The sequence below is a fragment of the Delphinapterus leucas genome, chromosome 4, assembly GCF_059928025.1.
Source record: "Delphinapterus leucas isolate spDelLeu-1000000601 "Yukka" chromosome 4, BTC_Dleu_Yukka2, whole genome shotgun sequence".
NCBI lineage: Eukaryota > Metazoa > Chordata > Mammalia > Artiodactyla > Monodontidae > Delphinapterus > Delphinapterus leucas.
Window position 1 is genome coordinate 83,390,859 of NC_143132.1, and position 25,833 is coordinate 83,416,691.

General features: G+C 43.3%; 1 protein-coding gene and 1 pseudogene across 1 annotated transcript in view; one reads left to right on the plus strand and one right to left on the minus strand.

Annotated features, from left to right (window-relative positions):
- Nucleotides 1-25,833, plus strand: part of ABCC5 (ATP binding cassette subfamily C member 5) — an 88,856-nt gene that overhangs the window by 53,576 nt on the left and 9,447 nt on the right. The window contains exons 17-26 of the mRNA XM_022570960.3: nucleotides 1,551-1,653; nucleotides 4,895-5,079; nucleotides 5,701-5,847; nucleotides 6,150-6,279; nucleotides 7,770-7,923; nucleotides 8,015-8,143; nucleotides 10,758-10,944; nucleotides 12,651-12,740; nucleotides 15,272-15,461; nucleotides 19,216-19,375. Of these exons, the coding sequence (XP_022426668.1) occupies nucleotides 1,551-1,653; nucleotides 4,895-5,079; nucleotides 5,701-5,847; nucleotides 6,150-6,279; nucleotides 7,770-7,923; nucleotides 8,015-8,143; nucleotides 10,758-10,944; nucleotides 12,651-12,740; nucleotides 15,272-15,461; nucleotides 19,216-19,375 (1,475 nt within the window). The remainder of the gene's footprint in view (nucleotides 1-1,550; nucleotides 1,654-4,894; nucleotides 5,080-5,700; nucleotides 5,848-6,149; nucleotides 6,280-7,769; nucleotides 7,924-8,014; nucleotides 8,144-10,757; nucleotides 10,945-12,650; nucleotides 12,741-15,271; nucleotides 15,462-19,215; nucleotides 19,376-25,833) is intronic.
- On the minus strand, nucleotides 1,723-2,342 carry LOC111173419 (small ribosomal subunit protein uS8-like; annotated as a pseudogene).

The following is a 25,833-nucleotide window of genomic DNA, read 5'->3' on the forward strand; positions in this document are numbered from 1 at the left end:
TTCAGGTTCAGTACAACTCATTGTTCATGATGTGTTTTAGGCCTTTTGATATAACTCTGACATTGCAAGCGTCATCAGTAATTGCTATAGAGACACCTGATCCAGATTTGGATTTTGTGATCTCTCCCTGTGACTCTCACAGTGCTTTGGGCTCTTCAGATCATTTCCTCCTCACTGTACACATGGAGGGGAAAACGAAAGGGAGAGAAGCTAAAACATGAAATGTCCAAGGAGCAAAGGAATATCAAGAGGGAGCATGTTGAGTGAAGGAGCGTGCTTTCAGTATATCACTTCACCTTCCTGAGCCTCAGTTTCCTCATCTTAAAAATGGGGGTGGCACCTGCCTCTTTGAGTTGGTGCATTTGAAATAATATGTAATGTTCTTATCCCAGTCAGTGGTCAACAAATAGTAATTTTCTCTTTAGAGAGTGCATTTATTCATGCACTGTGGTAAATATAAAATTTAGAGTCCTATCTTATGTTCCAGATGTGGCTCTAAATTTTATATTATTTTCTGATGTTTTTTTCACTGTCAATTTAAAAAATCTAGTTGGAGAGCAAACTGGGGTCATGAGGCTGACAGTGACATAGAATTAAATGTAATAAACTATGTATAGAGAATTTCCTGTATAAAGATATAGGAGGAACTTGGAAAGGAGAACATTAAGTAGTTTCTATTATCTCAGGTTCAATTTGATGAATGTTTCGTAAGTCCCAGCATGCCCCATTATGGGCAGTTCTGGGTGCTGGGCCCTGTGTAGGTTATAACCATGAGTGAGATGTCACCTCTGTCCTTGTGGGACTTGCAGTCTTCTAGGGAAGACCAATACTCTTATGCTCGTACATATGTAACAACATATGTACATATGTAACAACATATGTACATATGTAACAACACCAGGTCACATATGTAGCAACATGCTGTGAAAGTACTAACAGGTGCCTGGGAGAACAGGGGAGGGTGAACTCTATTCTAGAGGAGTGTTAAGTTGCCTCAGGGAGAATTAAGATTTGAATCCATCTGAATGGGGACAACTGTGATTGCGTTGGGAGAGGAGAGGAGCATCCCAAGTGAAGAACCAGGTGGATAAAAGTCTAGAAGTGGGAAATGGCAATGTGATGTGAGGCATGGATAGGCTAGGTCCAGAATGTGGAGGTGCTGCAAAAGCAGGCTGAGAAGCGGAAGTTCATCCCATGGTAGATCTATGATTTGATTTAGTGATGTGGGGATCAGAGATGGAAAGAATGGAAGTGACCCCAGCTCAAATACTCTGGACAAGTTGGAATGGATGAGAACAGCATAAAGGCTACTGTGTTTGGAGTTTAGGTCTTTAGTTACTTTGGGGAGAACAGTGTCAGTGGAATGGTAGGAACCCAGCTCAAAGATTTAAGGAGTTGGGGAAGTTACAGAAGTTAACTTTTAAGAAGCTGGATGTGTCTCTTTTCAATAAGAGCAGCAGCTCGATGGATGATTCGCTAACGTGTCCTTTGGACATTTGTCTGAATGGCCATATCATGATGACGGAGACACTTTTTTTTTTTTTTTTAAGATTAATTCTAAAAAGAAAACCAGTGGTTCACAGAAGAAAACACAAGACAAGTGTCCTAAAACAGGGTCAGTAAAGAAGGAGAAAGCAGTGAAGCCAGAGGAAGGTAATGAACTTTTTTGAGATTTGTCATTAAAGTTTTTTTTGGTTTTTATTTTCCACTGAAGCATTTTATTTGCACATATGTATTACATCCCTAGAAAAAGGATCCCATGGTTTTCCCTCCAGTGTGTTTTCACACACTTGCTTTTTCATGGTCCATGATGCTAGATGAGGTTGTCAGTACAATGAAACCAAACTGACAGGATGGGACCTGCCATTTTTCTACATCTTGTGTTGCCCATCAAATCTAGGGTTGGGGCTTCCCTGGTGGCGCAGTGGTTGAGAGTCCGCCTGCCGATGCAGGGGACACGGGTTCGTGCCCCGGTCCGGGAAGATCCCACATGCCGCAGAGCGGCTAGGCCCGTGAGCCATGGCCGCTGAGCCTGCGCATCCGGAGCCTGTGCTCTGCAGCAGGAGAGGCCGCAACAGTGAGAGGCCCACGTACAGCAAAAACAAAACAAAACAAAACAAATCTAGGGCTGATCTCTCCACACTTGTTTAAGTTCACAGCAATTTTCCCAGCCCTGTGATTATCAGTTAAATTTGCCAATATAACCATGTTTCACCATCACAGTTAGAAACCAGATGATGACTTTGGAGCATGGCCTGATAAGAACCTGATGTTTGCCTCTCTTTTTCACATTGATGATGCTCTTGAGAGTATCAGCCAGCCAGGACGTTCATGAGCACCATTTTGGCAACACAGAAAGATGGTGGAAAGTGTGTCATTAAAGTTTACCAGGGGCTTCCCTGGTGGCGCAGTGGTTGAGAGTATGCCTGCCGATGCAGGGGACGCAGGTTCGTGCACCAGTGCGGGAAGATCCCACATGCCGCGGAGCAGCTAGGCCCGTGAGCCATGGCTGCTGAGCCTGCGCGTCCGGAGCCTATGCTCCACAACGGGAGAGGACACAACAGTGAGAGGCCCGCGTACCGCCAAAAAAAAAAAAAAAAAAAAAAAAGTTTATCAGAAATTACGCCATGTGGTAATTCATGCTGTTTAATAGCATTGTGTGTTGTAGAGCGCCTGGCCTTATATTTCTAGAATACCAGATTTTTGTATGATTGTGGGAGACCATGAGGTGCTTTGTGTTTTCTTAAGCCGAGCAAGGCAACAAGAATGTCCTTTAATCCTATGCCCTCTTTTCCTATGCAGGGTGGGGTGAGGTGTAGGTAGTCATAGCTGAGTCATCTTGACTAAGCAAAAATTGAATCGTGGGTTCATCTCTGCTCTTTAAAAGTCATGCCAACCAATGCAGAGGCATGCCAGCTTTAAGAATGCCTACATCCTCAGAACCTCCCCCGTTACATTGATACACTCCTCTGCTTGTCCCAAGCAGAATGCAGCAGGGCTGTGGTGAAGAGTTACCGCCAAGGTTTTTCCTACTTGATTTTCCTATCCAGAGTCCTTGGTCCTGTTTTTTAAACCCTTTATCTTATCAACTGAAACAAATCTTGGGAGTTAGAAAAGCTATATGCAATACCTTAGGCATTTTCACTTTTGTGAACTTGAAGCTGCATGTCAGTTTGCAAAGCATAAGAATAATAATAAATAAAAATGCAGTCCTGTTTTAAAGTTCTTTTTGTTGTGTCACCTCCTCACCTGACGTGTTGAATCCAGGACCTTTCCTGGGTTTGCCACTGCTTTTTTCATTTCCTTGTTCTTAAAGCATTTGGCGTTAGGAGGTGACCATCCTGATTTACCACTCCCCCTGCCTTTTGTCTTTCTTTCAATTAGCCACATATGAGCTTTTGAATTCCGGTGTGAGATGCCTTACTCTCACACACACAAAGCAAACACAGCACAGAAGCCTGAGACATCTGTCAGTTCCTGCCATAGACAGTATAAAAAAAATAGAATGTCTTTAGGGGACATTTGTCCTTATTTACATAGCCACTAACCTGGAGACTCACATCGCAAGTGCTCAAGGCATGTGTTGCTTGTTCCAAGGTAATTACACATCATATATGATAAAGGGGAGAGGCTGCTTCCTGTGGGGATGTTTCTCTGTATTCTCCTGTCAGCATCAATCACCTGACCAGCCCACAGAGCCCCTAGGAAATATCCTGGAATCTTTTCTCTCCTCCCATAGTCAGTCACGCCGTCCTACTGAATTTACCTCCTGAAACTCCGTCCCCATTGCCATGACCCTGGTTCTGGCCTTTATCATCTACCCAGACTGTTACAGCTGCCTCCTTTTAAATCAGTCCTCCACATGAACAGCAGAGAGATCTAGTTAAAAACCAGCCAACTCACTTTCCTGCCTGAGGCCTTTCAGTGGCCTCCCAATGTCAAAGCCGCATTTTCTAATCTTTTTCTTGATTTGACACACACAGAAAAATGCCACTATTTCTTTGAGCCCCTGGGATGCATGGTAGAGGCTGCCTGAGGTGGCTGGTCTGGCCATCCCAGGCCCATCTAGTGCACAGCAGGGCCGAGGAGTCAAATCTCTACACCCCTGTAGCCCATTCTCTTGAGAAGTTCTTGTCTGAAGGATAAAGTTCAAATGCCTTTATCCCCTGACCAGAGCCTCCTTAATCAGCCTTATCTCCTGCCACTCCTTAGGCACACAGACTGTTCCAGCCACGCTGAATTGGATATCTGTGTATACTGATTTGCTGTTTCCCCACACCTGTGCCCATCATTTCCCCATCTGGCCGACTCTGGCTTACCTTTCAAGACATGGTATGGGGAATTCTCTGACGCGTCCACTGCTGAGGCCCTGGGTTCAATTCTTGGTCAGGGAACTAAGATTGCACAAGCCACGTGGCACGGCCAAAAAAATAAATAAATAACGCAATATGGACTGCATAGAAAGTCTTCCGGGAAAATGCCCTGCTAAGCCCCTCACAGCTCCCGCAAGTAGGTTATGTGCATTTCCTGGATGTTCCCATGCTGCCCTGCAAATAGCTCTAGCGTTGGAGTTCGCACATTTTATTATAATTATGTATTTATTTACCTGTTTGTCCTACTAGACTGTGGAAGGATGATCTGAACCAGATCTCCAGGGCAGGGACCTGGTCTTAATCTTCGTTACTGCTCCAGGACCTCATCCTGGGCCTGGTTCATAGTTGGTGCTTAGTAAATGTTACATGGATAAATGAATGCTCCTGATGAAGGGGAAATAATTCTCATCTAGAGCTCTGTGAAACTATAGGCTCCCTTTGATTCTGCTCTTCTACAGGTGACTTAGTTTTGAAAAGCAGCCTTTCCTTTCTGAGTTCGCGTTTCTCTTTTCCTTACCTAGGGCAGCTTGTGCAAATGGAAGAGAAGGGGCAGGGTTCCGTGCCCTGGTCAGTATATGGTGTCTACATCCAGGCTGCCGGGGGCCCCTTGGCATTCCTGGTCATTCTGTCCCTTTTCATGCTGAACGTGGGCAGTACCGCCTTCAGCAACTGGTGGTTGAGTTACTGGATCAAGCAAGGAAGTGGGGTAAGGTTCCTCATTAATGGGAAGATTATATGTCTCATAAAGTGGCCATCTCTCCATAGTCCCTGTCTCTCCTTAGGGAAGCTGTTCTAGTTTTCAGTTAAAAGAAGCAATGAACAAGGATTACCCAGGATAAGAGATGAGTCCCTAATGTAATCTCAGCAGATAATTGCTCCCTGACCAACTCACGGAGCAATAGAGCTTATCAGTAGCAAACTGTAGGCTGCCTGCTGTCGTCCTTAGAAAAGAGAGAGGGGGCTTCCCTGGTGGTGCAGTGGTTGAGAGTCAGCCTGCCGATGCAGGGGACACAGGTTCGTGCCCCGGTCCGGGAAGATCCCAGATGCCGTGGAGCGGCTGGGCCCGTGAGCCATGGCCGCTGAGCCTGCGCGTCCAGAGCCTGTGCTCTGCAATGGGAGAGGCCACAACAGTGAGTGGCCTGCGTACCGCAAAAAAAAAAAAAAAAAAGAAAAGAGAGAGGGAGCAGGGCAAAGTCTGCCTTGTGTCTGCCTCAACCAGGTCCCAGAGTTTTTATCCTGTACCCTCCCTTGAGCCAAGAATGGCCCTGATGCGGGGTTCTTGGCAGTCCCTGGGAGTCTTGCCTCACAGACCCTTGCCTCCAAACAGAACACCACGGTGACTCAGGAAAACAGGACGTCTGTGAGCAGCAGCATGAAGGACAATCCTCTCATGCAGTACTATGCCAGCATCTACGCCCTCTCCATGGCAGTCATGCTGATCCTGAAAGCCATTCGCGGAGTGGTCTTTGTCAAGGTATGCGCCGGTGGGGGCCTCTGCTCCTCCTCTCCCCAGAGGCTGTGTGGTTAGGATTCTGCCTGGCATCCCTCAGGTTTACTCTGAGTCGGGGAGCTCCTTTAAAGCAGGATGGCCCTCTCCGAAGTGACCTGCATCCCATCAGCCTCAGCTTTTTCCTATTAGCCACCTCCCTCCTCCACGACCATTCGCCCTTCTCCCGGCTTTGGGCGTCGATGTCCTGTGGAGTTGCGACCCCGTGGAGTGGGAGCTGAGCCTGCCTGAGTCCCGGATCTCTGATCACGCTGTGCTCTGCCCCTCAGGGCACATTGCGAGCCTCCTCCCGGCTCCACGACGAGCTTTTCCGAAGGATCCTTCGAAGCCCTATGAAGTTTTTTGACACTACCCCCACTGGGAGGATTCTCAACAGGTTTTCCAAAGACATGGATGAAGGTATTTCTCACTGCTTCTCTCTGTTGTGCTCTGGAGCACAGTGGCTGTCGATGTTTGCGTCAGGAACATTTTAGTTTTGGCATTTTCTCCACATTGCAAACTCTTTAGGCTAAGGACCTATCTGCTTTTTCACCTTTTGTCTGAGTTCTTATTTGATCTTATTTAAACTGAAAACCAGTTCAGAGCACTGAGTTAGCATAGAGTCTTTGGACAGGGGCATCTCAGAGTCCAAAACACATATTTACTTGCGGGTAGTGCATAGGTTCCTGGACACCTATAACCTCTGACAGGTTTGCTGGATGCTGGATGCTTCATGGACTGTGCCAGCACCAGAACTTAAATACAGTTGACCCTTGAACGACAGGTTGGCTGAATCCGCAGATACGGAAATATGGATGAGGAACCACATAGATGGAGGGCTGACTGTAAGTTATATGTGGACCTTTGACTGTACAGAGGGTCTGTGTCCCTAACCCCTACGTTGTTCAAGGGTCAACTCTACTCCCGTAGCCCACAATGATAGTGATGCTGCCTGACATTTATTGAGGGCTTACTGTGTACTGAATATTCTACATGCGTTATCCTAATCCTCACAGCAGCCCTATGAGGTGTGGATATCGTTTCATCCACTGAATACACGGAAAAGCTGATGCCTAGAAAGGTTAAATAACTTGCTGAAGATCACACAGCTATTAAATAACAAGCTGGGAATTGAGCCCAGATCTTTTTGACCCCAGAGCTAATGTTTTTAACTACTGTACTGTATTGCCTCCATAGAAGGAGTTTGTTTCAGATGTTGATAGGCCAGTGTAAAGCCATGGCCAGAGGTAACAAGGGATCAAAACCATCACTGATACACAGGACTGTGCTACACATGTGCATGACATGATCCCATTTCTGTTAAACTCACATACACACAGACAAATGGAAAAAAGATTGAAAAAAAAAATCAGTGGTATCAACATGTCTCAGATTTGCATGAAAATAGGGGGAGGAGATGTCCAAAAAACAGTGAAGAAAATGTTGATAACTGTTGGAGGTTCTATACTCTTTCAACTTTTGTGTATGTTTAAAAATTTCCATGATGAAAAATTTCTTAAATGTTAGCTGCAGTTCATTGATATTGGTAAGAATAAAGACTATGTTTATTTAAGTTTTTTGCATATTTATTTTCCAAATATTTTACAACAAGCATATATTACTTTGCAAAGTGGAAGAAATGTTTAAAGGGGTTGGGCAGCATAGTGAACCAAAAAGAAGGCACAGGGGAGAAAGGTCACTTAAATGCTCTTGGGATAAGAAAAATTAGAGCAACCAGGTTTCCAGATTTTTCTTTGATCGGACTGTTTAAAAGGCAAAAATCATAACTTTCAGATAGGGATTTTAGGGAGCCTCTTTTTGTTTTTTAAAAATTGGGGGAAATTTAAAATTCCATTTTCCCGGTTTGTGGATCCCAGCATCTGACACGTGTTCCTTTACGGTTTCCCCAGTCGATGTGCGCCTGCCGTTCCAGGCTGAGATGTTCATCCAGAACGTCATCCTTGTGTTCTTCTGTGTTGGAATGATCGCGGGAGTTTTCCCGTGGTTCCTTGTGGCAGTGGGGCCCCTCATCATCCTCTTTTCAATTCTGCACATTGTCTCCAGGTAAACAGGAAGTCTTCATGTCTTCCAGGGCAAAGGATGAAGCCAGAGTTGCTAGTCTACCCCTCTGACACAGAACACATTCTCTCTCCAGGGTTCTGATCCGAGAGCTGAAGCGTCTGGACAATATCACGCAGTCACCTTTCCTCTCCCACATCACATCCAGCATACAGGGCCTTGCCACCATCCATGCCTACAACAAAGGGCAGGAATTTCTGCACAGGTTAGTTCAATGGGGGCCCGAGGGCTCAATGGGGAGCCAGCATCTCAGCATTTAATGAGAGTTTAAGAAGCCTTTCAAGGTCAGAATTCCGGATTATAAAGCTCATTACTAAGAGTATTAGTAATTTAATGATCTCTGGTTAAGATTCACTTGCTTGGTGGAACTCCCTTCTGAGCAAATGGGAAGACAAAAACACAGATTTGGAGTCTGTTAGCTTTCAGTTCTGAATGGCTATATTTGATGGAGTTTTGCTTTTTTAAAAAAATTAATTTTATTTATTTATTTTTGGCTGCATTGGTTCTTCTCTGCTGCGCGTGGGCTTTCTCTAGTTGTGGAGAGCGGGGGTTACTCTTTGTTGCGGTGCACGTGCTTCTCATAGCAGTGGCTTCTCTTGTTTTTTTGTTTTGTTTTGTTTTGCTGTTTTTGGAATGGTTACTTTTATTTTTTTAATTTTTATTTTATAAATTTATTTTATTTATTTTATTTTTGGCTGTGCTGGGTCTTTGTTGCTGTGTGCAGGCTTTCTCTAGTTGCAGTGAATGGGGGCTACTCTTTGTTGCAGTGCACAGACTTCTCATTGTGGTGGCTTCTCTTGTTGCAGAGCACGGGCTCTAGGCACGCGGGCTTCAGTAGTTGTGGCATGTGGGCTTCAGTAGTTGTGGCTCGCAGGCTTCAGTAGTTGTGGCTCACAGGCTCTAGAGTGCAGGCTCAGCAGTTGTGGCGCACGGGCTTAGTTGCTCTGCGGCATGTGGGATCTTCCCAGACCAGGGCTTGAACCCATGTCCCCTGCATTAGCAGGTGGATTCTTAACCACTGCGCCACCAGGGAGGTCCGCGGTGGCTTCTCTTGTTGTGGTGGATTCTCTTGTTGCGGTGGATTCTCTTGTTGCAAAGCACAGGCTCTAGGATCATGGGCTTCAGTAGTTGTGGCATGCAGGCTCAGTAGTTGTGGCTCGCGGGCTCTAGGGCACAGGCTCATTAGTTGTGGGGCACAGGCTCATTAGTTGTGGCGCACAGGCTTAGTTGCTCTGCAGCATGTGGGATCTTCCCAGACCAGGGATCAAATCCGTGCCCCCTGCATTAACAGGTGGATTGTTAACCGCTGCACCAGGGAAGTCCCAGAGTTTTGCTTTTTTATTATTATTATTATTTATTTTTTATTTTTTTACTTTTTAATCTTTTGAACAGTAAAAGACATTCATTGACATTAGACTGACATTTTATTTAGCTGTTGAATATTGTTTGTATGAGAAATTTATGTACATATATTGTCATTGTGGAGATTTGTGTTAACAAGAGATTGAATTAGACTAAAGGTCATTCAGTAGAGGACTGGTTAAATAAGCTGTGTTGTCCCCATGTGGTGGAATATTATATGGCCCCTAAAAAGAAAGAGACTGCTCTCTAGGTACTGATAATCTCCAAGGTATATTAGTGAAAGAGCAAGGTACAGATGGGCGGGTATTGTGTGCTTCTTTTAATTATGTGTCTGTATCTGTAACATTTAGAATATCTCTGAAAGGACACATAAGAAACTAATAGTTGCCACTGGAAAGGGGAACTGAGTAGCTGGAGGAGGGCAGGAGAAAGACCAACTTTTCAGGATAAAACCTTTTGTACCTTGTGAATATTCTGTCCTGTAGAGTATATTATTCATTCCAAAAATTAAGTAATTAATGTTAAAAAGGAACTGTAAAATAGAAAGATTTAGTTAAACAGTTCAGAAAAATGCATCCTAACTTTAAGTGAAAAATAAAATATGCTGACCGTGTACGTGTGTATGTACATACCCACAGAAATGTGAGTGCATTGAAAAAAATGCCGGGAGTAAATGCAGCAGAATATTAACTCTGGTTTTAGCTGAGTGGTGACAGTACTGGAATTTTACATTTTCCTCTTTTATTGCATTTTCTTAATTTCTCTAAAGTGCACATATCTTATTGTAAGGAGGGTAGTGATTTTTTTTAAAGCAAAGCACATTTTGCCCACCCAGATCTCCCACTCTGGAGTTCTAATTGTGTGTAGGCGCCAGACTTTCAGGTGGGGCGTGATCTACTCTCTAAGCCCCCTGGTGACAGTGGTGTGTTGTTCCTGCAGTGACAAAAGTTGTCTAGGTCTTTTTGCTCTGGTTGAAATCACTGCTCCTGGTTCTTTGCTCCATGGCCTTGGGAGACAAGTGTGTCAGCAGGTAATTTCCACTTTCGGTCCAAGGTTTTCCTTTTCTCTGGTCTTGTGCTATTTCTGCAGTTTACCTTTGTAACCTCTCTTTCTTTGAGGAAATGACCCCGACCTAAAACATTTTTCTAAAGCTTAAGCAGCCTCTTTATTTGGTCTCCTTCCCTCCTGCTTTCCCTATGCTGTTGAAGTAGATATCTTTCCCTAGCATCTTTAACACGTTTCTTTGAAAGGGTAAAACTAGGAAACCCTCGTGTCCTCCTGTCTGTGGAGCCTGGAATACTCTGCACTCCTTAAGTTTCCATCTCACACTCCTGGTTACAAACAGTAGTACTTCAGTATTAGCCCTCCACCCATAACTCATCAGAGCTTTGGCATCCTCCATGACCAGGGTTGTGTGGTACTTTATTTGCCTATTAGGTGTTCTGTCTTCCTCACAGGTACCAGGAGCTACTGGATAACAACCAGAGACCCTTCTTCTTGTTCACGTGTGCGATGCGGTGGCTGGCAGTGCGGCTGGACCTGATCAGCATTGCCCTGATCACCACCACCGGGCTGATGATTGTTCTCATGCACGGGCAGATTCCCCCGGCCTACGCGGGGCTTGCCATCTCCTATGCTGTCCAGGTTAGTCTCTGGGATGGGGGCGTCCTCTTGCTCGTATGTTGGCCTAGGAGAGAGCTGGTAGGGGACTCTACCCTAAGCCATTGTTTTACTTCCGACTCCTAGAGCTTTTCCCCGTCTGCTTTGGCAGTAACACTCTGGACTGGTGTACAGTCAGCCCTCCACATCCACATGTTCCACACCCATAGATTCAACTAACTGCAGATCAAAAGTATTTGGGGGGAGAAATTTCCGGAAAGTTCCAGAAAGCAAAACTGAATTTACTGTAGGTGGGCAACTATTTATTTTTGCCCAACTATTTTCTACATTGTATTTATAACTATTTACATAGTATTTACATTGTATTAGGTATAATAAGTAATCTAGAGATGACTTAAAGGATACAGGAGGATGTGTATAGGTTATATGCAAATACTATGCCATTTTTATAAGGGACTTGAGCATCCGTGGATTTTTTTTATTGGCGGGAGTCCTGGAACCAATCCCTCATGGATACTGAAGGTTGACTGTATAGGAATAAAGGGATTTAACTCTGTTGCATTTGTCTATGAAATAGGTGCTATTTTTTTCTTAAATAAATATGATTTTGAAAATGGTTTCTTAATTGTAGGTTTCTGTCTTCACTACCCTTTCATCTCTGGCCCTTCCTAGTCTTCTAAGAAATATATATCAATACATTTCTTCTGTGTGTTTTATTTTCAGGCCCCTGATTTTCCCAATACTGTTACATATGTAAACCCTTCTGGCTCCTAGGAATGGTTGAAGGTCTTCAAATAGATCAAAGAACAATTGGGAACTTGAGCACTGACTAGATATTTGAAGATGTTAAAGAATTGTTACTAACTTTTTAAGATGTGACAATGGTTGTTTTTAAGGAGTCTTTATATTTTAGAGAGATATAAGCTGAAATATTTATGGGTGAAATGATAGCCTATATGGGATTTGATTCCAGATAATACGGAAGGATGGGGTGGTATAGATGAAACAATGTTGGCTGTAAGTTGATAATTTTTTTAGTTGGATGTTTGCTACATGGGAGTTCATTATACTCTCCTCTCTATTCTTGTATACGTTTGACATTTTTCTATATTGGAAAGATAAAAATAAGTAGCCAGAAGAAACCTAAGAAGAGATACGTATCTTCACAGATACCCAAAGATATTTGTCCATGTTATGCAGACTTCCTTGATTATTAGAGGTGGGGGGAGAATCTGTGTTATATATACTGTGTTTCAGAGTCCTCAGTCTGAGGCACACAAGGGCTCTGCGTTCAGTTTTGGCCCAGCCTCATTTCTCTTATTTGACCTTGCTGGAAGCATTCTCACTGCTGTGCACAGGTTGATATAATCTCCATTTGTTGTGACTACTACATCAGGTGTAGATACAAGTATGAAGCACAGCAGTTATTCAGCTACAGTTGAATTACTGGAAATGTAAAGACGGGCGGAAAGCCCTCAGATACAGGGAAGTTAGTGCCAGCAGTACCAGAATGCCACCTGCATTCACTGAGAATTGCAGTTGATTGGGTGCTATTAGGCATTGTCTTAAATATTTAGAGAATGATTCGGTCCCTAAAACCAGCTGCTGCATGTGCACAGTTAGTTCTTATAACTTGAGTTGTGATCCCTTAGATGAAGGAGGTTTTCTGGCGTTGGCCTGGTGTGTATTAATAGTAAATTCTCTCTCGGATTCTTGTTTTCCGTTGTCAGTTAACAGGACTGTTCCAGTTTACTGTCAGACTGGCATCTGAGACAGAAGCTCGCTTCACCTCAGTTGAGAGGATCAACCACTACATCAAGGTCAGGCTACTACAGGCCTTTTGCTACAATCTGACTTTTCATGGAGCAGTTTTACCCTTTTACAGCCTCGAGTAAATGTCCCAGGATGTTGCTTGTTTTCTCTGCCTTATCTTGTCCCACAGGAGAGGCAGCGGTCTCTCCAGCATGTGTGGAGTGGAGAAGAGAATATCTTAAAATTTTCTAAATATATTTGTGAATTGTGCCTGATTGAGAACCTATGTTCACCAGCTAATTTCCAAAGCATTCCTTTTATTTATTTATTTATTTATTTTGGCTGCACAGGGTCTTAGTTGTGGTGTGCAGCCTTCTTAGTTGTGGCATGCGGACTTCTTAGTTGCGGCGTGCATGTGGGATCTAGTTCCCTGACCAGGGATCAAACCCCGGGCCCCCTGCATTGGGAGCATGGAGTCTTACCCACTGGACCACCAGGGCAGTCCCCAAAGTGTTACTAATCTCATTAATTCAGTTAAGCTGACTAATGTAACATTTTCCTTACACTATTTAAAACCATGTATTATTTCAAGTCTTAGTCTAGTTTACTTGTTCTTAACCAGGGAAGGCCATCAGTATCCCATATGGAGCTTGAGGCAAAGACTAACACGGGCCTCATCTCTGAAGATTCTGATGCAATAGGTCTGGGATAGGACCCAGACTTCTGACGTTTTAAAAGCTCCGTAGCTAATTCTAAACTGCATTCACAGTTCAGAAACCAGTTAATGATTCGGTACTGAGATGATCTAGCTCTTCCCACCTTTCCCCAGTAACCCTTGCAGCCCTGCCATGGGGCAGTGTCTTGCTGGTGTCATAGCTGGAACTCGAAAACGGTTGTCTGTAGAGAGAAGCAGAGTCCTGAGTAGTAAGGATTCTCAATTTAATCTATTTCTCAGGAGTTACCTATTTTGTGAACTGCCCAGAGACTTTATTAGCATTTATATCATTATTTACAGATAATGAATACATTCCAAATTCCAACTAGAACGTTGACTTACAAACATAGTTTTGAAAAACTAGCCTTTCACTGAGAACGAGTATATTATGTAAACTGCATCTTCTAGTAGAGACATGCCCTGCTGATTTATTTTGTCAATGAACCTCATCAGTCGTAGGGTATTTCTTAAACTTATAAATGATTGTTATCAGAAAGAATGGCGGATGGCTATCTGATAAATCTGCTAAAGGCTATTCTTCATGTTTATACATGAGTCTCTTGGCCCAGTGCTCTGGTCTGTGGACAATTTGTGGGTGTATAGTGTTTGATTTAATATCACTATTGGTGTGAGTCTCTTGCTGGAAAGGTCAGGGTGATGGTCAGCTGTGGTACAGAGTATACTCTGCACAAACCAGTCATATTCCTGAGGACTGGATCCCCACTGCCAGTCCCCAACCTCGATGCCTGTCCCAACACGGAGTTTTAGACTTCAGTCTCCACCCCCGCCTGCCAGAACACTGCAGTCTTTGGCCATTACTTCCCTATGAGGCTATAAGCTCCATGACTAGTCACCAGAGAGTTTTAAAGCATTGTGAAGTGTGACTGTTGATTACAAAAATTATCCAATGGTTGTATTAAACACAGCATTTTAAAGCTAGAATGGATTTCCAAAATCATCTAATCTATTCCCCACAATTTGCAGATGAGAAACTAAGAAGAAGAGTGAAGAAGTGATATGTCTGAGTCACGCAGCTATTAGTGGTGGAGTTTGGAGTAGAGTCTGTCTCTCCTGGACTGACTGAGAAGGCAGGATGCCAGGGTCTCATTAATGTTCAATAAATGTACTTTCCCTCCTTTGGGTTCAGCCCAGTGGTTTTCAAATGATGGAACCCTGTTTCAAGGGGAATATTTTCAAAAAATTCCAATAAAAACTGCTGTGCTTGAAGAGGGATGGAAGGCTTCATGCCTCACATTGGTCTCCAAGGAAGTGTTTTTTGGTTTTTTGGTTTTTTTTGGCTGCATTGGGTCTTTGTTGCTGTGCGGCTTTCTCTAGTTGAGTCGAGTGGGGGCTCCTCTTCGTTGCCGTGCGCGGGCTTCTCATTGCGGTGGCTTCTCTTATTGTGGAGCACGGGCTCTAGGCAGTCGGGCTTCAGTAGTTGTGGTGCACGGGCCCAGTAGTTGTGGCGCACGGGCTTAGTTGCTCCACGGCATGTAGGATCTTCCCGGACCAGGGCTCGAACCCGTGAGCCCTGCATTGGCAGGCAGATTCTTAACCACTGCACCACCAGGGGAGTCCCTCCAAGGAGGTTTTGGGGAAGAATTCCTCATGACAGAAGGCAGTTTGAAAGCCACTGCCCTTCCCGAGCTGCTGCTTAGTAGCCGTTGTAAACTGCTAAGTGTAGAGACCACTGTACTTTGTCTCTGTCTAGTTTACTGGTGATGAGCATTCACTGCCAGGGGTCTCTTTCACAGCAAGGGAACAGAGCGACAGCTTTCTCTGTGTGGTTGCTTTGGGTGTCCTCGTTTTACTTCTCTGTGACAAGGCCTTGCAGCTCCCCCAGAATCTATAGTCAGTCTAAACCAGCCGCTTCTGTCTCCCCAGACTCTTTCCTTGGAAGCACCTGCCAGAATTAAGAACAAGTCTCCCTCCTCTGACTGGCCGCAGGAAGGAGAGGTCACCTTTGAGAATGCAGAGATGAGGTACCAAGAAAATCTCCCCCTGGTCTTGAAGAAAGTGTCCTTCACCATCAAACCTAAGGAGAAGATTGGCATCGTGGGACGGACGGGATCGGGTAAGGATGTCCTCTCTGGAGAAACATTTGAACCTACCAGAATCAAGTCTGGGGCCCATGATTTCCTGTTTATTGAATACCAGTCTCATCCCTTCATATCAGATTCCTGTTAGATGAGCAGTTAGTGTCTCGGTCTCTGAAACCACTTTTCTAGGCTTATTTTCAACCCTGCTTTCATAACATTTAATGCTTTTTCTAATCATAAAAGTATACATTCTCAGTGTAGAACATTTGGAACATATAGCAAAGTACAAAAGGGGAAAGGTGCCCATAGCTCCATTACTCAGAGATAATTACTGCTGACATTTTGGTGGATATCTTGTTAGGCTTCTTCTATCAACAAATGTGTTTACAAAAATGAGGTCCTTTTATACACACTGTTTCTTGGCCTACTTTTAAAATTATCAAATATTTTCCATGTCAATTAATATTCTATGACATGATTTCTATGCAGCATTATATAAAATTCTATTTTATGGATGTACCATCATTTATATTAACCCTGTTCCAATTGAAGGGCATTGAGGTTGTTGTCAATTTTTCACTATTATGCATAGCACTGCAGTGAACATCCTTATTTCTGTGAAGTCAAAATATACAAAAAATTTAAGGTCTTTGTGATGTGTTACCTGTATAGCCTCATATTTATCAGAAGCCAACATCATTCTAAGTAAGGAACCTATGTTCCTTTGAAGACAGAAATTATTTTCTTGATCTGACATCAGTTGCAAATAGAGACTAGGCCTTCATTTTAGGCATTTAATTTCACTCTTATTCTTAGAAATGTGTTACTATATGCCCCTTAGATTTCTAGAGTCAAGACTTGAATAATGTGTTTCTTTCCCTCTTTCCTTCCTGAATAACATTTCAAGATTGAGTCTTGTCTTCTTTCACTAACCTGTTTACCCTTGTGTAAGAGGTCTCTCTGAGTCACTTCTCATTAGCTTTCTGAGTTCCATGCTTCCTTGGCATCAAAACTCTTTTAGCTTTTTTTTTTCTTGCCATTAAAAAAAAGTCTTTTCGAGCCAATTTACTTTAAAGAACCTGCTAAGGAGAAAAGAAAAAGCTGCTTCCTCTTTGAAGGAATTATTTCATGTCAAAACAAGATACTGCCTCTAGGCTTGTGCATTGGAAAGAGAATGCCCAGCCAAGGAAGGTGAATGTCCCCACGGCTCTTACTTTGCTTTCTCCCTTGAATTCCCTCTGCTACATTGGCCCCCAGGGGTGCACTGCTCCCCTGAAAGTCCTGACTGACCTCCCTTCCTGTGATTTCCCTTTAACACAGGTAAGACAGACCGAAATTTTCACCAGGACTTTATTAAACCATGAGTAGTGACAGAAGAGACATAAACAAAAATAAAATAATTATAAATAGCCCGACTTACAAAGTCTAAACTGTAATCCTAATAAGCTTCTTCTGAGACTACGTCATAGGCCCTGGCTCTCTACCATGGTTGTAACCACTGTGAGGACCTCATTGCCTTTTTTACCAGCACGTTCCATCAGTACAAAGGTAGTCCAGTCTCAGATCTTTTGTTAAAGTGGAACAACTTAACCTGTTTATTTGAGCGCCATTCCTTCCTCAGCTTAAATCTTGAACCACTGCTACGGCACTGGGGAGGGCCTCCACCTCCTCCCTTCTACCTGGGAGGGGCCACTAACCAGATCCTCCAGTCCTGAAAAAGCCAGTTCCAGGAAGAGAGGCCTCATCAAGAACTGTCCTGCTACATGGACTCAGGTTTCCCAACTCGTTTCTGGTAGATGGACCTGAGGACTCCTGCCTTAGGGAGATGGACGTTCTGGGTTCCCACAGGTTGTTTGACGGGGGTCAAATCTCAACAGCAGGACTGTGGCTGCAAACATTGGGGTGAGGCAGGTATTTGTGCCCTCACTGACCTCTGAATAGACAGTCACAAGGCTGCCATGAGAGGTCTTTCAGAACATGGAGCCAGGGGAGGGGAGGAGGGTCAAGAATTGGGAAAACTGCTCTAACAGATAAAAACCTGTGGTTCTACATCTAACTATCTACATTCTGACTTGCAGAATGGTAGATAGATAGGACTATGTCAAACCTTTTTTTTTGGTGGGGTAGAACACTGAGCTTTTAAAATATTTATATCTTTTTGACAAAGTAGTTTCTGTTCTGAGAATCCGTTTCAAGGAAATCGTCTGAGATAGGAGCAGTTTGAGCACTGACCAGGTTGCCATAGCATTAGTATAGTAAGTTTTAAATAAACTACATGTGCAACGTTAGAGGACTGATTAAATAAGTAAGAGTACAGCCACATGATGGAATTTGTTGCAGCCACTAAAACTTTGTCTTGAAAAGCTAATAATATGATTGAGTGCTTGCTAGGTAATGTTAAGAGGAAAAAGCAGTTACAATATTATTTCTCTGGTATGATCTCAACTCTGAGGAAAACACTAAAAGTAAATGTGTCCAAAAAAAAAAAAAAGCAGTAGTGAGATTATGGGAGATTGATGTTAAATCTGCTTGAATTACTTGTATCATTTTTTAAATGAAGAGTCAATTAAGGGACTTCTCTGGTGGCGCAGTGGTTAAGAATCCACCTGCCAATGCAGGGGGACACGGGTTCGATCCCTGGTCCAGGAAGATCCCACATGCTGTGGAGCAACTAGGCCCGCATGCCACAGCTACTGAGCCCATGCGCCACAACTACTGAAGCCCACGTGCCACAACTACTGAGGCCCATGTGCCCTAAAACCTGCATGCCACAACTACTGAGCCTGCACGCCACAACTACTGAAGCCCACCCGCTCTAGGGCCCAAGTGCCGCAACTACTGAGCCCGCGTGCTGCAACTACTGAAGCCCTTGCACCTAGAGCCCGTGCTCCACAACAAGAGAAGCCACCACAATGAGAAGCCCGCGCACCGCAACAAAGAGTAGCCCCTGTTCGCCGCAACTAGAGAAAGCCTGCACGCAGGAACGAAGACCCAATGTAGCCAAAAAAAAGAGTCAATTAAGCAAAGCTGTTCTGCTTATCACTGTGATACTGAACTCGCTATTTTATACCCCAAACCTGCTTTTCTACCGCATTTTCCTATTGTGGTAGAGAATCTATAGCCACTCATTTTCTCAAGCCCAAACCACCTTCCCTTGTGTGTTTAGCCGGGAACTTCTTCCATTTCCCAGCTGCCACAGTGATGCAAGGCCTTGTCTTGTTTCTCTCTCAGCTAAGATAAGGGGACAGAAGAGAGAGAAAACAGCTTGTCCTCTGACTTGCCACTAGCTCCTTGCTGTCTGTTCTCACTTTGCCTGAGAAGCATTAACCCTGTGTACCTGTTCCTAAGGTGAAAAGGAGAAGTTTCTCCATTTTACTCTCATGAGAGTATAATGGTCCCTCCCACTCCTTCTTAGGCTGGAGCTGTGTGATGTAAATGTATATGCTTGGTAGCTCAGGAAAGTTAATTATTTTGGGGGGGTTTTTTTTGGCTGCACCATGCAGCATGTGGGATCTTAGTTCCCCAACCAGGGATCAAACCCGTGCCCCCTGCAGTGGAAACGTGGATTCTTAACCACTGGACTGCCAGGGAAGTCCCAGGAAAGTTCATTGGTTTTGGTTTTGGTTTTTGTTTCTGGCTATTGTTTTATACATTACCTGAGTTAATCAGTTGAAATAATGATTGAACAGAAATAGAAAAATAGATGAGGTTGCCCTGAGAATAAACCAGTTTTGTCTTCACAGAATTTGCTAATTGAATGACTTTTCTGCCCGTCTTCTGACTCATCAGGGAAGTCCTCTCTGGGCATGGCCCTCTTCCGTCTGGTGGAGTTATCTGGAGGCTGTATCAAGATCGACGGAGTGAGAATCAGTGATATCGGCCTTGCTGACCTCCGGAGCAAACTCTCCATCATTCCCCAAGAGCCGGTGCTCTTCAGCGGCACTGTCAGGTGAGGAGCTCAGCACCCACATGTTTCGTGCCACATTTCAGGCCAGGTGGGCATGTTACAGCCCCCATCGGGGACTGAGATCTAGTGGCCTCTGATCTAGTGCTTTCCCATAGCACTATGTGCTCCCCATTGCAGAAGGGGCAGCTCCAGTGTGCGAGGCACCTCATTAGCTAAGTGGGGCCCAGAGGCCGTGCAGTGTGGCGGTAAGAAGTCAGAGACATCTGGACTGTGTGTCTTAGACAAGTAAACCACGCCTAAGCTTGTTTTCTCCTCCATGAAATGGGGATACTACTAAGCCCTATTGTTGTGAAGGTTGAATAAATTTGTGCAAATTTTATACAAGCACAGAGGCTGTCAAAGGGCGAGCATCCTATACATGGTAGCAGCCATCATCGTCCTCCCCGTGCTGTACTCTCTTCTAGGTACCCTCCAAGTCACAGTTCTCATGATGGTCTTCAGGCATTATTACTACTCACGTTTTTTCATCTTCCAGTATCTTTCCCGCGCCTTTTGTTCTTACTCTAGAATGATGCCTGTCTCTGAAATCTGCCAGATTGCCAAAGATAAAATAACTAAGAAGGATATATGTTTAACCCCGTTATCTTTTCCTAGGCTTTATTCTACCTTTAGCCTGAAGCTTCTGCCTCCTAAAAGCAATGTGTTTCCATAATTTGAGTCCATTTCTATTTAAGTTGACTCCTTCTAAATAAAAACAGCTTTAACTATACAGTTGACCTAGGTAGGACTCCGTTTATTAAATCACTCTAAAAGTGATATTGCCATTCCCTCTTTAATTTTTAGCAGTTTCCAAAAAAAAAAAAGGTACCAACTTAATTTCAAATAACCACAGGCAATGTTCAGACTTGTCTTTAAAACTAGGCCTCCACACACACCCGCCCCGCTTTCTTCAGAACTGGCATTTGAACCCACTGATTTAAGGAGGTTCAGTGGATAAACTGACTTCTCACCTGCATTCATGTGGGGTCAACGTTCTTGGGTGTGTTTACTTTGGCATTTCTCTAAAACACTAGTGAATTTGGACAGCATAGACTGGATCTGTTGATGAGGATGTCATTCCCTTTGGGTACTGAGATAACAGGGTTAAACAAGCAACATTAAAGAGAATTATAATTTATTGAAGACTCAGGTCTAAAATTAAGAAATTGAAAGGTGTTGCCAAATCTGCGCTTCCTTCCCATAAATCTCTCTATTTTTAGATGCCACAGGAATGCCTTTGAGAATACAATTAACCTTATAATTTTGGCTCAGGAAAAAGAACCATATTTTTCTTAATTTTTTAAATCATCATTTAGAAGAGAACTAGGATATATGACAAACCCACAGCCAACATCATGCTCAGCGGTGAAAAACTGAAACCGTTTCCTCTAAGATCAGGAACAAGACAAGGTTACCCACTCTCACCACTGTTATTCAGTGTAGTTTTGGAAGTTTTAGCCACAGCGATCAGAAAAGAAAAAAATAAAAGGAATCCGAACTGGAAAAGAAGAAGAAAAACTGTCACTGTTTGCAGATGACATGATACTATACACAGAGAATCGTAAAGGTGCTACCAGAAAACTACTAGAGCTAATCAATGAATTTGGTAAGGTAGCAGGATACAAAATTAATGCACAGAAATCTCTTCCATTCCTATACACGAATGATGGAAAATCTGAAAGAGAAATTAAGGAAACACTCCCATTTACCATTGCAACAAAAAGAATAAAATAGCTAGTAATAAACCTACCTAAGGAGACAAAAGACCTATATGCAGAAAACTACAAGACACTGATGAAAGAAATTAAAGATGATACAAACAGACGGAGAGATATCCCATGTTCTTGGATTGGAAGAATCAACATTGTGAAAATGACTCTACTACCCAAAGCAATCTACAGATTCAACACAATCCCTATCAAACTACCAATGGCATTTTTCACAGAACTAGAACAAAAAATTTCACACTTTGTATGGAAACACAAAAGACCCCAAATAGCCAAAGCAATCTTGAGAAAGAAAAACGGAGCTGGAGGAATCAGGCTCCCTGACTTCAGACTATACTACAAAGTAGCTACAGTAATCAAGACAATATGGTACTGGCACAAAAACAGAAATATAGATCAATGGAACAGGATAGAAAGCCCAGAGATAAACCCATGCACCTATGGTCACCTTATCTTTGGTAAAGGAGGCAAGAATATACAATGGAGGAAAGACAGCCTCTTCAATAAGTGGTGCTGGGAAAACTGGACAGCTACATGTAAAAGAATGAAATTAGAACACTTCCTAACACCGTACACAAAAATAAACTCAAAATGGATTAAAGACCTAAATGTAAGGCCAGACACTATAAAACTCTTAGAGGAAAACATAGGAAGAACACTCTTTGACATAAATCACAGCAAGATCCTTTTTGGCCCACCTCCTAGAGAAATGGAAATAGAAACAAAAATAAACAAATGGGACCTAATGAAACTTCAAAGCTTTTGCACAGCAAAGGAAACCATAAACAAGACAAAAAGAGAACCCTCAGAATGGGAGAAAATATTTGCAAACGAAGCAACTGACAAAGGATTAATCTCCAAAATATACAAACAGCTCATGCACCTTAATATCAAAAAAACAGACAACCCAACCCAAAAATGGGCAGAAGACCTAGACATTTCTCCAAAGAAGATATACAGATTGCCAACAAGCTCATGAAAGGATGCTCATCGCTAATCATTAGAGAAAGGCAAATCAAAACTACAATGAGGTATCACCTCACACTGGCCAGAATGGCCATCATCAAAAAATCTACAAACAATAAATGCTGGAGAGGGTGTTGAGAAAAGGGAACCTTCTTGCACTGTTGGTGGGAATGTAAATTGATACGGCCACTAGGGAGAGCAGTATGGATGTTCCTTTAAAAACTAAAAATAGAATTACCATATGACCCAGCAATCCCACTACTGGGCATATACCCTGAGAAAACCATAATTCAAAAAGAGACATGTACCACAGTGTTCATTGCAGCTCTATTTACAATAGCCAGGACATGGAAGCAACCTAAGTGTCCATCGACAGATGAATGGATAAAGAAGGTGTGGCACATATATACAGTGGAATATTACTCAGCCATAAAAAGGAACAAAACTGAGTTATTTGTAGTGAAGTAGATGGACCTAGTCTGTCATACAGAGTGAAGTAAGTCAGAAAGAGAAAAACAAATACCGTATGCTAACATATATATGGAATCTAAAAAAAATGGTTCTGACAGGGAAGGGTAAGCTGGGACAAAGTGAGAGAGTAGCATCGACATAGATACAGCACCAAATGTAAAATAGATAGCTAGTGGGAAGCAGCTACATAGCAGGGGGAGATCAGCTCGGTGCTTTGTGACTACCTAGAAGGGTGGGGTAAGGAGGGTGGGAGGGAGATGCAAGAAGGAGGGGATATGGGGATATATGTATACGTATAGCTGTTTCACTTTGTTATACAGCAGAAACTAACACAACACTATAAAGCAATTATACTCCAATAAAGATGTAAAAAATAATAATAAATTTTTAAAAAATAAGAGAACTAGGAAATAAGGCATGTTAAACATTAGACTTCCCTTGAATATGCTGCCACCAAGAAGTATCAGTGTTCATTTCAAATTTTTACAGCACTTCATTTGGGTCTGTGACTCGGGCTTCTGGAGTTAATGGTTAAGCATTGACCTGCTGGCTGCTGTTTGTAGGACACTGTGGAAGCACAGCCTTCGTGGGAGATGGGGCCATTTGTTATCAGCTCCAGAGATATGTTGCCACTTGATGGACAAGCTCAGTTGCTGGTGTGCCGTTGACTGGGTTTTTAGTAATTGAGCTCGGAGCGCTGTTTGGTTAGTCGGCTGTGCAAACCTAGGAAATCATATAAGTTTCACTTTCTGCCTGCTGTAATTTTGACTTTTTAAGTCGGTAGTAGACACTGAGGAAAAATTAAATCCCAGACCTTCTATCTTCCCTTTATCCCCTCAGGTTTCTCATAGGTTTAAAAGAATATCCAGCTTTTGGTGGTATTCTGCTTTTGTTAGAAAATTAGAAGGCCTATAATGAGTTTCCCAAGGCAAAGGCGGGGTAGATCAGCTGCTTCCTCAGCTACCTCCTGGAGACTCTGAATCTGGACACTGTATCTTCACTGCCTTTAACCAGCACTGGGGGTGCGAACGTCTCCTGGAGATACCAGCATGCAGTTAAAACATATCAGGAGCTCTTAGAGGGAAATCAACGTAAAACCAAAATCAGACAAACAGAACTCAGAGAATTTTGCAAGTTAAACATTTGTGAATTGTTCTGCATACAAATATAAATAAATCATAGACCAGATCATTTAGGGGCACACTCCTCCCTAGATTAGCCAGAATCTCAGTCCATTCCAATAGCTCATCCAGCCCTCCCTCATCCAGCTGTCTGGGTTTGAATTGTAGGGCCTGTGTTTCTGTAGCCAGTGCCTTTCCTCTGCCTTTTGCCCTAATGGTTGGCTCCAGGAAGAGAGGTCCCTTCTCATCCAGCCCTAAACACTTTTGTTGACCTTCCCTCTTTCGTGGTCCTGGCAGTCCTTTCCTTTCCCCAGAGGGCCTGTGCTTCCTGGTCTCAGGAAGCCTATCTCTTTGCCTCTGCCCTAACCAGCTCCTGCCCAAATGCTTTCCATCCTTGTGGACTATCTACAGCCTGCCTTGGCTGATGGTTAATATGCCCCTTAGTGAGACTAGTTGTCCTCAGCTGTCACTCTAGTGTGTCTCTGAGTCTCAGTCTCCTTGTGGGGGGTGAGCACTTCTCATCACCTGGAGCATCTCTGCCTGGCATCCCTTCGTTAGCCGGAGGCAGTGTTCTCAGTTCTTCCTATTCAGCTGCTCTCTCTCCTTTTCCAACTGCCCATTAATATTTTTTTTTTCTGCTTTTGAGGAATATTTCAAGCTCTCAACTCAAAATCACAACAAAAACAACTGAGCCCACAACTGACCCACTCTGCTTTGGTTCATTCTGGGCCCAGACACCTTCAAGCACAAGCACCTAGCGCTCTAGAGGGAATGGAGGTTGCTCCAGATTTGAAGCAGAATCTTAGAATCTCAAGGTCTTTCATTTGTCTTTGAATTATTCTGTTGTTTAAGGGACCCCCTTTTACTTTTTTTGATGTCTTAGACCCTGTGGAACTGGGGAATTCCCCCAAAGCTTCTAATCTCAATGTCAGAAAGTAATGCTAAGTCTAGGATCGCTATATGAAGAACACTAGATGTTATCTAACTTTTGTTGAAGTCCTTCTGGCTGGGGGTATATGGGAAATCTCCGTACCTTCTTCTCAATTTTGCTGTGAACCTAAAACTGCTCTAAAAGAATTGTCTTTGAAAGGAAAAGGTCCTTTGGTGCCAGATACTGCTGCTCTAAAGAACAACAATAATAGTAGTAGCTAAGCATATTGAGGACTTATTACGCGGTGAATTGTCCTAAGCATTTAAGTTGTATTAATTCTTCAAACACTCAAAACTCAAATGAGGTAGGTGCTATTATTATGCCTATTTTATAGATGAAGAAGCTAAAACCCAGAGTGGTTAAATAATTTGCCCAAAGATAAGAACCTGGGCTGTCTGCTGAGAGCCTGGGCTCTCCCTCACTCCGCTCACTGTATTGTCTCTGAAGTTATCACCACAGCCCCCTTATTCACTACCTTGAGAGGTAATCCCTTTCTCCAAAAACTAGGGTTGCGCCTGCTTCCGCAGGGGTCTTGACCATTAGTTACCTTTCTTTTTCCGACATCTTCAAACCCTCATCGGCTTTCAGATTTGCACAGCCTCTGTCCCCCTTCTTGAAAAAAATTTTCACACAACCTCTGCTGTTCTCTTTAGTCTTTTTCATGTACTCTTAACTACAAGTCAAGCCTTGTTTCTGAATAACTATTTTGAGTTCTCCTTTAACTTCCTGAGAGACGAAGGTCTGAGGGTCCCGTAGTCTCCTGTCCTGAGGCTGAGGCTGCAGGGAGGCACGCACCACCGACAGAGGACGATGTGGTTCAGCATGGTGTCTTCTGTGTGCCTGGAGGGGATTGCTGTATCCTCAAACACCCCGGGAGATACTCTTGACCTTAATCAGTAGTAGTCAGTAGGTAAACTTAGAATATTGCTAAAAATAACATATAAAGAACCAAAGATGAAAATGCACTTTGAGCAACATAGGACTCCAGGAGTTCCGACTGTTAAAAAGTAAGTGCCTTCATGCTCAGATGCTTTTCTTTCCATCTACCCAGCTGAGTACTTGATGCATTGGATGTATAACTTTGCTTTCATTCGTATCTGTGGGTGAGACCAGGACCATCTGGCCCCTCTAATGAGGGTATATATTTCTTTTTCATTCCTGATTGAGTTCCCTGTTGAGATCAGTCTGGTCTGCCTTAATGTGTATGTTTACCACCTGCTGGTGTATGTAAATATTCCTTACATA